The following is a 13,683-nucleotide window of genomic DNA, read 5'->3' on the forward strand; positions in this document are numbered from 1 at the left end:
AGTTGTTGTTTTGTTTACGGAGAACAGTAATTAGAATCCACTGGTGAACTTTTTTCGAAGGTTACTTCCTTGCTTTTCGTAATACGGGTCTGACATGTCGTTTTTGCGACAGAACAAAGTTCGCTTTTCGTTTGCAAGTTGGTCCTTTAGTAAGATTTGTCGTGTAGCGACAAAACAAAAATTCACTTTTACATTCGTTTGCAAGTCGGATTCCCAGAAAACGGCGTAAATTGTCGCTTTTGCCACGTTAGAGTTTTTTTTTTTTCACTTGAGTTGAAACTTCTCTTTAGCGTAAAATCCGTTTGCTCGTCAACACTTTGCATTCCGTAAAAAAAATGGTCAACCCTTGCGTTGTACTTTTTTTTTTTTTTTTTTAAATAGTTCTTCGTAAAACTGTTATATTTGACGCTTCATATCTCGTCGCCAACTGTTGTGGTTGCAAGGTTGAACAATAATTAGTAAGGAAATACAATGAAGACGCAAACAACAAGATAACGCAATAATAAGTGCATTAAAGAAAAGGTATATTTACAATATGTACAAATGACGGTGTCGAGTCAGAGAGTCTTGGTGGGAGGACATGTACGCTCTTCGGCGTCACTTTCGGTGGCATTTGATTAAGACACCCAAGGCCAACCTAGGCTTGCCATTTATAGTGTTATGTTATTCGCATATGCAAATAAGTGGTTGCCACCACAACAGTTATATATATATATATATATATATATATATATAGCTATATATATATAGCTATATATATATAGCTATATATATATATAGTTATATATATATAGTTATATATATAGTTATATATAGTTATATATATAGTTATAGTTATATATATAGTTATATATAGTTATATATATAGTTATAGTTATATATATAGTTATATATATAGTTATATATATAGTTATACATATATATATATATAGTTATACATATATATATATAGTTATATATATATAGTTATATATAATTATATATATAGTTATATATGGTTATATATAGTTATATATGGTTATATATAGTTATATATGGTTATATATAGTTATATATATATGGTTATATATAGTTATATATATGGTTATATATAGTTATATATATATGGTTATATATAGTTATATATATATGGTTATATATAGTTATATATATATAGTTATATATAGTTATATATATATAGTTATATATAGTTATATATATATAGTTATATATAGTTATATATATATATAGTTATATATAGTTATATATATATAGTTATATATAGTTATATATAGTTATATATATAGTTATATATATATAGTATATATAGTTATATATAGTTATATATATATATTATATATAGTTATATATATATAGTTATATATAGTTATATATGTATATATAGTTATAGTTATATATAGTTATATATATATAGTTATATATGTATATATAGTTATAGTTATATATAGTTATATATATATAGTTATATATGTATATATAGTTATAGTTATATATAGTTATATATATAGTTATATATGTATATATAGTTATAGTTATATATAGTTATAGATAGTTATATATATATATATATATATATATAGTTATATAGATATATATAGTTATATATATATAGAGAGAGAGAGAGAAATTAAAAAAGAACAAACCGTATTATGTGTTCACCAACGTTTCGTCTTTATTTCGAGACTTATTTATCCAGAAGAAGTCTCGAAATAAAGACGAAACGTTGGTGAACACATAATACGGTTTGTTCCTTTTTAATTTCTCTATTTTGTCGGAATACTATTTCCATTATTTCATCATATATATATATATACACACACACACACACACAGATTCTGGCTGCTTGTTTTATAAGAGTTCCTAACTCTCAGCTTACTATTTTCACATATGTGTTTTATATATATATATATATATATATATATATATATATATATATATATATATATACAGAGAGAGGGAGAGATTCTGGCTGTTTGTTTTATAAGAGTTCCTAACTTTGTGTCAGCTTACTATTTTCACATATGTGTTACTTTTTGGAGCTTGAAATGATTTCCATTAATTTAAAATACTTTTAGTTAACACGATTCTGTGAAAATTCATTAGCTTTTGGTAGTGAAGAGGAAAGCGAATCCAAACGAAATCGAAAAAGAAAGAGGGTAAGTAGTTAGTCATTTGATTTTTAGCATTCATCGGGATTATTTTTCCCTAAAAGTTCATCTGACCAACAATATGCAACTTATGTCTCCAATAGTAGCCGCCTACATGAAAGTGGCACTGTACCTTGTTTGGGGTGAAATGGAATAAAAAAAAAGAAAAAGAAAAACACGAGTAACACTGTTCATTTTTTGTTGTAACTAATTAATAGGGCTAGGACAACAGCATATTCTTTTCATTGTTTTAACTCTCGAGTGTGTATCCGTGGATGTCTTACGTTTTTATATATAGTGATGTGGTTCTCAGTTGATTAGCTGTGTCGGATATATACTCGAGAGTCAAAACAATGATTAGAATATTCTGCTGTCATAGCCCTACTAATGAGTCATCGATTATCAAAGTTAAATACAACTCGAGGATAAGTGTTTTTGAGATGGCTAGATTGACAGTTGAATGATGATGAATTTTATGAGATGATTGAATATGATGAATCGTTTGAATAAAATTTGATGACTTATGGACTGTTTGTGACAAATATTTATTGATATTAGGTTTAAAGATGTCCATATTGTAGCCCTCAGGGAAGAAATCTTGTGCTAACGTGTTCCACAGATAATTAATATTTTGTGAGGTTTTAAACTGATCGCTTTGTTTTCAAATTCTTCAATAAGTAGATGTGTTTTTTTTTTTTGTTTTTTTTGTGAATCTTTAAATGAAAAAAAAAAAAGAATTAAATGTTTTATTTATTCGTTTTCTGTATCACAGTTAATGCTGGAAAACATCATGAAGCATGCCAAAATGTTTGATGACGTAGAAAAGAAAGGAGAGAATATCATAGCCGGAAATCGGGGAGCCCCTAAACTGGCCGAAAATACAAGGGCCCAAGTGAAACATCTTAAGGAAGGATATTCAAACCTTTTGACTTCGGCAAACAAGAATAAGGTAAGTAATTACGTCGAATGCAAAAATTTGTTGCATTTAAAATTATTATTGCTAAGAAGGTAATCTTTGGAAGGATGTTATCACGGCTACAGAACAGATACTACACTCCCTTCCCCAAAAATGAGGTAATACTGGGGTGGGTGGTATCGTAACAATGTTATATAAAACCGGGTTTCCTTGCTGATGGTTGTTGTAATAGTTTCGCCTGCATTCAAAAAACTATAAAGGATTAGACCAATCGCAGACCACTAAACAGTCAGCATAACCTTCTTTTGGTGCAACTCTGGCTTCAGGAAGTGTCATGGAGCTTTGTCGGCGTCTAACCACTGAGCTGAGCGTCGCCGGTTGTCGTTAAGAACCCCCTTTTCATCGCTAGTCACAACCCAGTCGAGAAACAGGTTCTTGTTGCATAAAAGAAGGGAAGATGACACCTCCTAACGGCGTTTATTTTGATTGTCGTTCAATTCGTGAAGCACCCATTTATCAAACTTTTTTTGTCTTTCTACTCTTTCTCGAGTGGTTAGAAATCGTTGTATACGTTTTATCTAATTCGGAAGCAAGTTCTCGAACAGTTGTGCGTCGATTGGCTTCGACTAAAGCTCTTAATTGATGGCTGTTAACATCCAATGGACGACCAATATACTCATCATCTTCAAGAGTATCATCGCCGCAATGAAATTTCTTAAACCACCATTATGCTGTGTAGCGGTTCCTGGACCAACCGTTTCATTGACAGTACATCATTTGAAATAAAAATTCCAACTTCCACAAAAACTTCTTTCTTCTCAACCTTATTTTATTTTTTATTATCATTTTATCTGTTTAGTTACGCATGTTTCGGTTGCCGGGCCATATCTACGAGCCAATAGCCTCGTCAGACCTTACAGAAACGGCTATTATCATTTAGAAGAACGATTTTAGAGGAAATACGAGAAAATAAAAGGGGGGAAGAGATAGTAAGGGGGAGGGGTCGGAGATCGACAATAGTTAAGTTTTGAAGTTTAAAATACATTAGACCTCTAAAAAAAAATTTTTCTTTACAAGCTAATATAGCTTAACCCCTACCTAATGAGCAAGGCAAATCCATACAAACTCCTAAATATTAAACCACGAACATATTTTATCATGCGTCTACCTAACCTCCCATTATTAACTACACCCATTTATTTATCTTAACTTTATTTACTTAGTATAAATATACACATGTCTGGGTATATATGTATATGTCTGTATATATGTATGGATATATGTGTTTATGTATATGTATGTATGTATGTATGTATGTATGTATGTATGTATATAAGCATCAATATCTTACTGGAGATCTGTATCTCTACATATATGTATGTATGTATATATATATATATATATATATATATATATATATATATATATGACAAAAGGTCTATATTTTAAATTCCAAAATGTTGTCTATCTTACCGTTTATTTCTTTCCACATGTTAAAATGTTTAATTCTTGACAGCACCTGTTTCGTTGCCCAAAAACAATCATATAATTATGTCAATTTTTGAAATTTGCTGTCAATAATTGGACATTTTAACATACGGAAAGAAATAAACGGTAATATGAACAACATTTTGGAATATAGACTTTTTGTCATTTATTTGTATATGCTCTATAATTATATTTAACATACATTGAGCTTTATGAATAAAAGGATTTGTGTAAGTAAAGAGTGAAATATAATTGAATAATCATATTTTTCCTATATATATATATATATATATATATATATATATATATATATTGTATATTTTGGCAGCAAGTCATTATTTAAGCACGTACATACATACATACATACATACATAGTCATGGGAAAATGATGCTCTTGATTCACCATTTTTCACGTAAATATCATAAGCAAACACACGGTATTCACGACTCCACGTTAGTATGAGGGCAATGAAATGAAAAGCTATTTAAAATCATTAAGTTACCATAACAAAATTTAACGTAAAAGATAAATAAATTCCAACAAAAACGGCAACTTAAGCTGGTTTAAAGAGCACCTTCCTCATTCCCTATCCCTTACTCAAAGAGAGCAAGGAGCATTCTAAAAACATCCGTTTCCCGTGACTCACCCTGTATATATAAATTACTGCTTTAACTAATATCAATTTGAGTGATTTTACAAGTTTTATCTATTCTTCACTTTTTACCAGGATAATTTGGCAATAAGTCTTGAGCATTGGCGCAAATATAGAATGGAACTTGAAGAAGGCCAGAAGTTCTTGGCAGAGGATCTTCCGTCCTGGAAATCTGAAATGAGTTCTTATCATCCTGATAATTTACAAGAAGCCAAAGAGCAACTCTCTAAAGTCAAGGTAACCTCCCTCTCCTCCTCCTTGTTTTTCTTTTCTTTTTTCTTCTTTTTCTCCTTTTTCTTTCTCTTTTTCTTTTTCTTTTTCTTTCTCTCTTTCTTTTTCTTTCTCCTTTTCTTGCCCCTTTTCAATGCCATATAATTTATTTCTTCTAGCCACCCGCTTATTTGCGGTGTCCTTTTCATCTTCTCATTTCCTTTCGGACATGTACTCATTTCTATTTTTCTTTCTGCTATTTGCTTGTATCCTGCTTTCGTCTCCCCTTCACCCCCCCTCTCTCTCTCTCTCTCTCTCTCTCTTTCGTTGTCTCACTGCTTCCGCTTCCATCTTCTTTGCTGAACACGTCTATTTCACGTGGTCATCGAATGGTGACACACAAAACAATGTAGAAATAAAATGGATGAAAATGATTGCTAGAAGATAACAATGTAAAATGATTTGTCTAAAACATAATACAATGACCGATTAACACTTAACCGAATAAGTCTCAAGGTTGGCAGATAGATAGCATCATTAATAAAAACAATATCCATTTCAATCTTATAAAGTACTAACCTTCATCTGATTATTAGTTCATAAATTACAGTTATTTAAGTGAAGCTTACTGCTTCAAATAATCAAAACAACGAAAAAATTTGATAAAACATTGCTTTCTGGTGGGGAAAAAGTATGAGTCCAGCCTAGCAATTACCTGATAAATATTATTTGAACTCTGCTCCATCGGAAAAAATGGTTAAGAAGTAATGTGCTGACTTTAAACATGGTCGTACAGACACAAAAGATGCTGACTGCTCAGGTTCCTCAAATACAGCAGTTCTTTTACGTTATTTTTTTTTATTAACGACTGATGTCGACATCATCTTACACCCAAACACCTCTATCTAACGGGCTCCATTAAAAAGCTCCACCACACAGAACACATCTTTTTGAAATAAAAAGCACAAGTTTTTGATCAGCTAACCGTAATTATAACTATTTCTATGTTTTTTACATTCCTTCCTAATATAACAGACCTAATGTTTATCTTTGCATATATCTACCAAAATTCATCAGTCAGGGCCTGTCAAAATAAACAGACCTTGAATTCCAGATTCGATCACGTCACTATATAAATGTTATTTTCATAAACTTGTGTAACCTGTTTCCATGGCAACGAAAAATAATCATTGTCATATACATGAGTTATTATCACATTAATAAGTCCGTTTACAGAAGCTATCCATTGTCCCTAAAGACTGAAAAAAACTTTATTTCTTTATTGAATATAAACGGGACCCATCTACATGAGGTCACAGTTTTCTGTTATCTTTATTTATTTATTTTTTTTTGGGGGGGGGGGACTTAATATGAGACCCAGCAAAGAAATATTTGACGTCTGTTTTTACACGCTTTGCATCATCTAGAATCCAAATATCATGGAATAACAATAATCGATGACATCTTTATAGTCAGGAAACCGGAAGTTAGACCCATACTTCCTGCACGCAAGCGTTTCTTTTTTCCTCCCTTCCGATTTGGACTGATGGAACTAGAGAAGGCATAATTACGAAATTAAATAAAATAAATAAATAAATAAGCAAAAAAAAAGTCGGGAAAACGAATATGAAAAAATAATATATTGTATGCTTGATACAAATTTGAGTCTTTTGGAAAAGAAAGAAAAAATGTAATATCTTGGCCAATAATTGATGTATTCTGAATACTCAAAGTGCATAGAATACTTTACCGAATACATTAGAATACGAACATGGAGCATGCAATCTTCATGGTGTTTTTCAAGAGACATTATCTTTCGTATTGCAATCAGTTATTGTCTTTCTCAGCTGAAACCACACATAATAATCCATGGAGTTGCAATCAGGCAAGTTGAAGAGATGGTGGCAAATGTTGGTGAATTCGTGAAAGTTCTCAGACAGCCACGCCCCCTGTATTTAAAAGAAAAAGACTCGCGTGTCTTTCTGTATTTTGTCCTTGTTGACTGTTTAAATGCATTGTTTAAATCTATTATGTAATTTATAACTGCAAAATTCAAATTTTGCAGTTATAGTTTTTTCAAATGGGGGAAACATTCGTAAGATAAAAACAAACGATTTTCACACAGTCTGGAATTGTCAGAAGCACAAATAATTTATCTCTGCTCAAGAAACAAAATGCTTCGGAAAATCTATTGGACTATTCATTTGGTTGAAATTTGATTACATAATTAAACAATAGTATATATATATATATATATATATATATATATATATATATATATATATATATATATATATATATACGAGACTACATGTGACCCGTTGGGTCAGTATGTTATATTAGCTATGGAATTCATGTATGAGTCTGACACTTGTGACGTAAAGAAAATAGTTTGTTTTTTTTACATAACAGAAACATTTCTATGAAAGTATATTAAAATGAAAAAAGAATATAGATAAATTTATGAGTCGTTCTGTTTATTATAACTGATTATTTTTGAAAAAAAATTTACAGTTACTGAATTATAAGTGGTTGGTCATACTTATAGGTAAATGTGCACTGAACAGATACCATAATACTTATTATAGTTAAATTCAGATTTTGATATATCTGCTTTTTTTTTACATCGTTCATTTCTGTATTACGTTTAAGTTATTTTAAACCCCACTCTTCCCATGTTAAATAATAATTTCGAAATAATAACGTTAATATTTCAGTGCGCAGGTCATGCGCGCATGCACAACCGGATGCCGTAAACCGGAAAGTGGGTTACATACATCGTTACAAGGTCATTTGAGTTTTATAATTATATAGATATATATTAAGATTTCATGTACTCAGATGAAATGTCATAAGAAGATGTAGTATTTTAGTATTTACTTCAACAGTGTTCAATACGTGAGTAGAGCTAGGTAGAAAGTTATAAACATATATTTATAGAAATTAAGCTACATAGAATCTTTCTAGTAACCTGCTGATTTACTATGGGTTGAAATGCGATAAACTCTGTGTAGCTTAATTGTTATAAATATATATTAATAACAACTTATATATATATATATATATATATATATATTCGTTTCTGAAGAACTGTTTAATATGAAGAAAATATTTTCTGTTATCCAAAGAGACATGTGTAGAATACAATGTATTGAAACTTTAAGCATTTTCCTAAATTAAAAATATGTAAAAAGAAAAAATTAGAAGCAAAAAAAACAAAAAAAAGAAAAATTTATAAACGTGAATTGATTTCCATCTTTTTGGCATTTGGAATGAAAACTAAATTCGGTTTTGATTTATCTTTCCCTGGGATGTAGGAAGAGTAGTCTCCTTTTGAAATAAAAAGTCCTCTCATATTTTGGGACATTTACAAATACATGCATTTGTATTATATATATAATATATATATATATATATATATATATATATATATATATATATATATATATAAAATAATAATAATAATAATAATAATAATAATAATGTTTGTGTGTGAGGAATGTATTTTTCATCGCAAGTGCTCGACTGAACTTCAATCTATGGTTTCCCTTGCCAAACTTTCACAAAACCAGTCGACTAGCTACAACCATTACCGACAATTTTCCCCATTCTCTGTGTCAAAATCTAAATGCAAATTCAATAAACAAATGTTGCCTGCTTCCAGTCGAATACAACATGGTAGCCTTTACATCCAACGTAAACAAGTTCTTGTTGAGCCATCTCCATAAATAATCAAATTTTACCCAATTTACACCATTAATGATTACTACACTACCACCTTACATTCATTAACCCTTATCCTCGATTGGCCTTTGTGCCTTGATAAGTGGTGACCCCCCCCGGTAAAAAATGTATTTACACACCTTACACAATTACATCTGAGGTTAAGATGATGCATAAGCTATTTTAATATGATTTGCTGAGCATTTTGCATTAGTCACAGCTATTTCGAAAAATTACATCTTTTTTATGTCACACCAAGTGGAAGCATTTATGAATACTAAAGACTATTGATAAGATATGTGTTTATTTACACGCGTGTGTATTTTAACTTTTATTTATTTACGCACTTGTGTATTTTAACTTTCATTTATTTACGCGCTTGTGTATTTTAACTTTCATTTATTTACGCGCTTGTGTATTTTAACTTTCATTTATTTAAACGCGTGTGTATTTTAACTTTCATTTATTTAAACGCGTGTGTATTTTAACTTTCATTTATTTACGCGCGTGTGTATTTTAACTTTCATTTATTTACACGCGTGTGTATTTTAACTTTCATTTATTTACACGCGTGTGTACTTTAACTTTCATTTATTTACACGCGTGTGTATTTTAACTTTCATTTATTTACACGTGTGTGTATTTTAACTTTCATTTATTTACACGCGTGTGTATTTTAACTTTCATTTATTTAAACGCGTGTGTATTTTAACTTTCATTTATTTACACGCGTGTGTATTTTAACTTTCATTTATTTACACGCGTGTGTATTTTAACTTTCATTTATTTACGCGCGTGTGTATTTTAACTTTCATTTATTTACACGCGTGTGTATTTTAACTTTCATTTATTTACACGCGTGTGTATTTTAACTTTCATTTATTTACACGCGTGTGTATTTTAACTTTCATTTATTTAAACGCGTGTGTATTTTAACTTTCATTTATATACGCGCGTGTGTATTTTAACTTCCAGGATATGTGGGAAAAGCTGAATTCTTTAAGGCAAAACTTCAATTCGTTATTTGCCCATTGTCAACCGGCCGCAGATGCTAAGTCATCTGCCTTATTCGCTTTATCTGAGGAGGTCAGCCATAACCTCATCGGAGAAATGAATCAGGTAATTCTTTACCTTATAATTATAATCATTAATAATAATTATTTAGTAGACATGAATTGGTAAAAATCATTCTTTTTTAGATTTATCCTCCTTTGGTTTTGCTTGGTTGGTCAATCGATCTGCCATTTTTTTTTTCGATATAATCCTGAATATGTGCTCAACATACTAATTAGATTGACTGCAGAGTTTGGAAATTGTTTGAAGAACTTGATTTTCTTTTTTAATTTTAACTTGTTTTTTTCTAAACGCATTAAATGGAAACATGTGTTTTCACATTTAAAAGCACGTTTTAAATAATTTAATATATAAAATGTTATGTTTATCTGTCTCCATATTTTCAAACTCTATCTCTTCCGAAACTAAAAGTCGCAGAGCGGTGCTAGGGGTCTCAAATGATTCGATCTTTTATGAACCGTTCTTTTATGTGTCTTTAACCGGTTAAAATAATTTTTAAGGGCAAAAATGGATCAAAATTGAAAAACTCGTTATACATTTTGTACATTCATCTTAGTTTAGTTTATTTTAAATTTTTAATCAGTTCATATGCATGTCACATTGATATAGTGGTAACGTCACCAGCTTTGAATGCTATAGTTTTGATTTTGGTTTCGATTCTAGCTGATGGCACCCAAATACTTTTTTTTTTACTTTTGAAATCACGATTCTATAATAATACGAAATCTATAATAATATATACGAAATCTGGACAAATTAAAATATCATATTTAAGCGTATTTTACGACTGTGTAAGCCCCCCCCCCCCCCCGCTAGTAATTAATGTTAAGATTTACAAGAATTTGAAGTACAAGAATTTTCACCAAAAATGGCGTTATTTGATATACAAAACAACAACAAAAAAAAAACTTGATGTGCTGTGAAAAAAAAAACATCATTATTAAACCAATTAAAATAAAGACATAATTCTATGAAACCCATTAAAAACAATGAGATAGTGTCATAACACGAGTTTTAATAGTAATATTTTACATTTTTTTTTTCGGGCAGCGCCGGGTAGCCTTGCTAGTTTATTATATAAAGAGTAATTTCTGTGTGCACACGTAAGTCATGAACTACACCAGACATCCACAAAGCTTATACCTTTTTATTTGTATAATATTCATTTTTTTTTGGGGGGGGGGTTCAAAAGAAACAGATTCAATTGGAAAGAGGCAACTTTAACTTTAATGTCATTATACAAAAAATGTCATTATACCAAATAAAAAATGACATATCATGATACTAATTAAAATGATGAACTAATATAGTGATTAAAATAATGCCATAATTGTTTGAAATCAATTAAAATAATTCTATGAAACAAATTAAAAATGACATATGATACCAATTAAAATAATGAAATAATGTCATATCAATTAAAATAATTACATAATTGTATGAAATCAATTAAAATAATAAATTCTATGGAACCAATTAAAAAATGACACGTCATAAAATCAATTAAAATACTGACATGTCATAATATCAATTAAAATAATCAAACTAAACAAATTTACATAATAAATATTTGAAGATATTTAGAACTTCATACATAAAAGCGTTTTAAAAAATTACTTGATTGTGTATTAAATAATCCCCAAAAGGTGGATCTGCCATAAAACAAACAACCGAAAATGTTAGTAAGTATTTATTCTGTATTATTGATTTCTAAATTGTTTTATTTTCATATGCATTAGCATGAGTGTTTTGTGTGTAAATTAGAAAACCATGAAAACAAATGCATTCGTAAAATATGTATTTGCAGCCGGAGGATGCATGTATATACCAATGCAAGGTTGGGAATCTAAAAAAAAAATGTTTGGCATAAATTTAAATAATGATTAATATTCTACAAAATTTAAATAATGATTAATATTCTACAATATTCAATGAAATTTTTCTTTTTCTAAAATTCTTTCTTGTGCTTAAAATCATCGTTTTTATTTTGTGATTTTTTTAGGTTGAGAATCGACTCGATGCACTGCGAGATGAAATCCAATCCTGGGAGATGATCGATAAACTGAAAAATGACCTGCGAACAACGTTACGTAACAAGAAAGAAGAAATTCAAACGCTTGAACAGACTCCTCCCAGACTTCCAGAAACTGCAGCTGAAATAGAAATTGCAAAATTGAAGGTAAAAATAAACAGTTGTTCTTAAAAGAAAATGTAAATAAAAAGTTGGTTTGGATTTTAAAAATCAACAATTAAAAAGAATAATCTTTTATAAAAGGTAAGCTGTCTGTGTGCATGTTTATATGTTTGGTTAAAAATCCAAACTAGGAAACAAACACTCTCAAAGTTGGTATTTTTTTTTGACTGGCGTTGCTCCAGCTGAATGATATCTAAAATTTAACAAAAAAAAAAAAATAAAAATAATAATTCATTCCTTGACCCTACACCGGTAGGAATCAGGTCTGTTTTCTAGCCAAGTTATTTACCAACTAAAGGGAAGTAACTCTAATTTTTTTTATTTTTAATCAAAAAATTACTTCCCTTATGCCAACTCACCAAGAAATCTATAAAAACTAATTGTGTGCTTGCTGGATGGAGAAGAAAGCGAGGAGTGGCGAGAGGGAAAACGAAAGCAAGAAATGAAAAGAGGTAGAAGTTTTAATAGAAATGTTATATTTTTCGCTCAGTTTTTACGACGTACTCCAGCGTATTATAAACACCTCAACCTCCCCATGTTAAGAACGGCTTTCAGAATAACCCCTCCAACCTCCCCATGTTAAGAATGACTTTCGAGATTGGGGGGGGGTATTCTGAAAGCCATTTCTAACATGGGGAGGTTGGAGTGCTCATAATACGCTGGGGCAAGTCGTAAAAATTGACCTATTTTTCTTCCAGGCAGCGCCGGGTAGCCTTGCTAGTTTATTATATAAAGAGTAGTTGTCTGTGTGCACACCTAAGTCATAAACTACATCAGACATCCGCAAAGCTTATACTTTTTTATTTTTATAATATTCATTCTTTTGAGGGTCAAAAGAAACAGATTTAGTTGGAAAGAGGTGACATTTAAAGTAACGTTTTTTTTTTTTCCATTTTTTTTTGTTTTTTTTTGGTGTGAAATGGTACTTTATTTTTCCTGACATTTAAAAATGTAATATATTTTGTAATGTAAATGTGAAAAGGAGGAAATAGAAGGAGAGCATGTAAGAGAGGGGGGGGGTAAAAGAAAAATGTTACACACACGTTTTAACTCTTCTTCTTCATGGGTAGCCATGCCAGTTGATTATAGGTGAACATCAAATACCAATAAAATAAAATACAAATAAAAAAAATTGGCTTAAGATTTTTTGTCATAGCGCGTTATCAGTGTCTGCATTATTTTTCTCATTGTGTTTGGTGTATATGCTCTAAGGCCATCTTTAAAACAAATCAAATTTATATGCAACTATTTGTATCAGCAGTTTAAGTGCTTCCAAAT

At 30.0% G+C, this 13,683-nt stretch overlaps 1 protein-coding gene across 3 annotated transcripts in view; it reads left to right on the top strand.

The window, feature by feature from the left end:
• LOC145294135 (nesprin-1-like) overlaps nucleotides 1–13,683 on the top strand; it is a 1,091,614-nt gene that overhangs the window by 641,129 nt on the left and 436,802 nt on the right. For all 3 annotated transcript variants that reach the window (XM_080141241.1, XM_080141242.1, XM_080141243.1), the window contains 4 exons: nucleotides 2,920–3,096; nucleotides 5,280–5,441; nucleotides 10,113–10,256; nucleotides 12,214–12,390. In XM_080141241.1, coding sequence (XP_079997367.1) covers nucleotides 2,920–3,096; nucleotides 5,280–5,441; nucleotides 10,113–10,256; nucleotides 12,214–12,390 — 660 coding nt within the window. The remainder of the gene's footprint in view (nucleotides 1–2,919; nucleotides 3,097–5,279; nucleotides 5,442–10,112; nucleotides 10,257–12,213; nucleotides 12,391–13,683) is intronic.

Source organism: Euprymna scolopes, chromosome 15 (genome assembly GCF_053919585.1).
Source record: "Euprymna scolopes isolate OS-2025 chromosome 15, ASM5391958v1, whole genome shotgun sequence".
NCBI lineage: Eukaryota > Metazoa > Mollusca > Cephalopoda > Sepiida > Sepiolidae > Euprymna > Euprymna scolopes.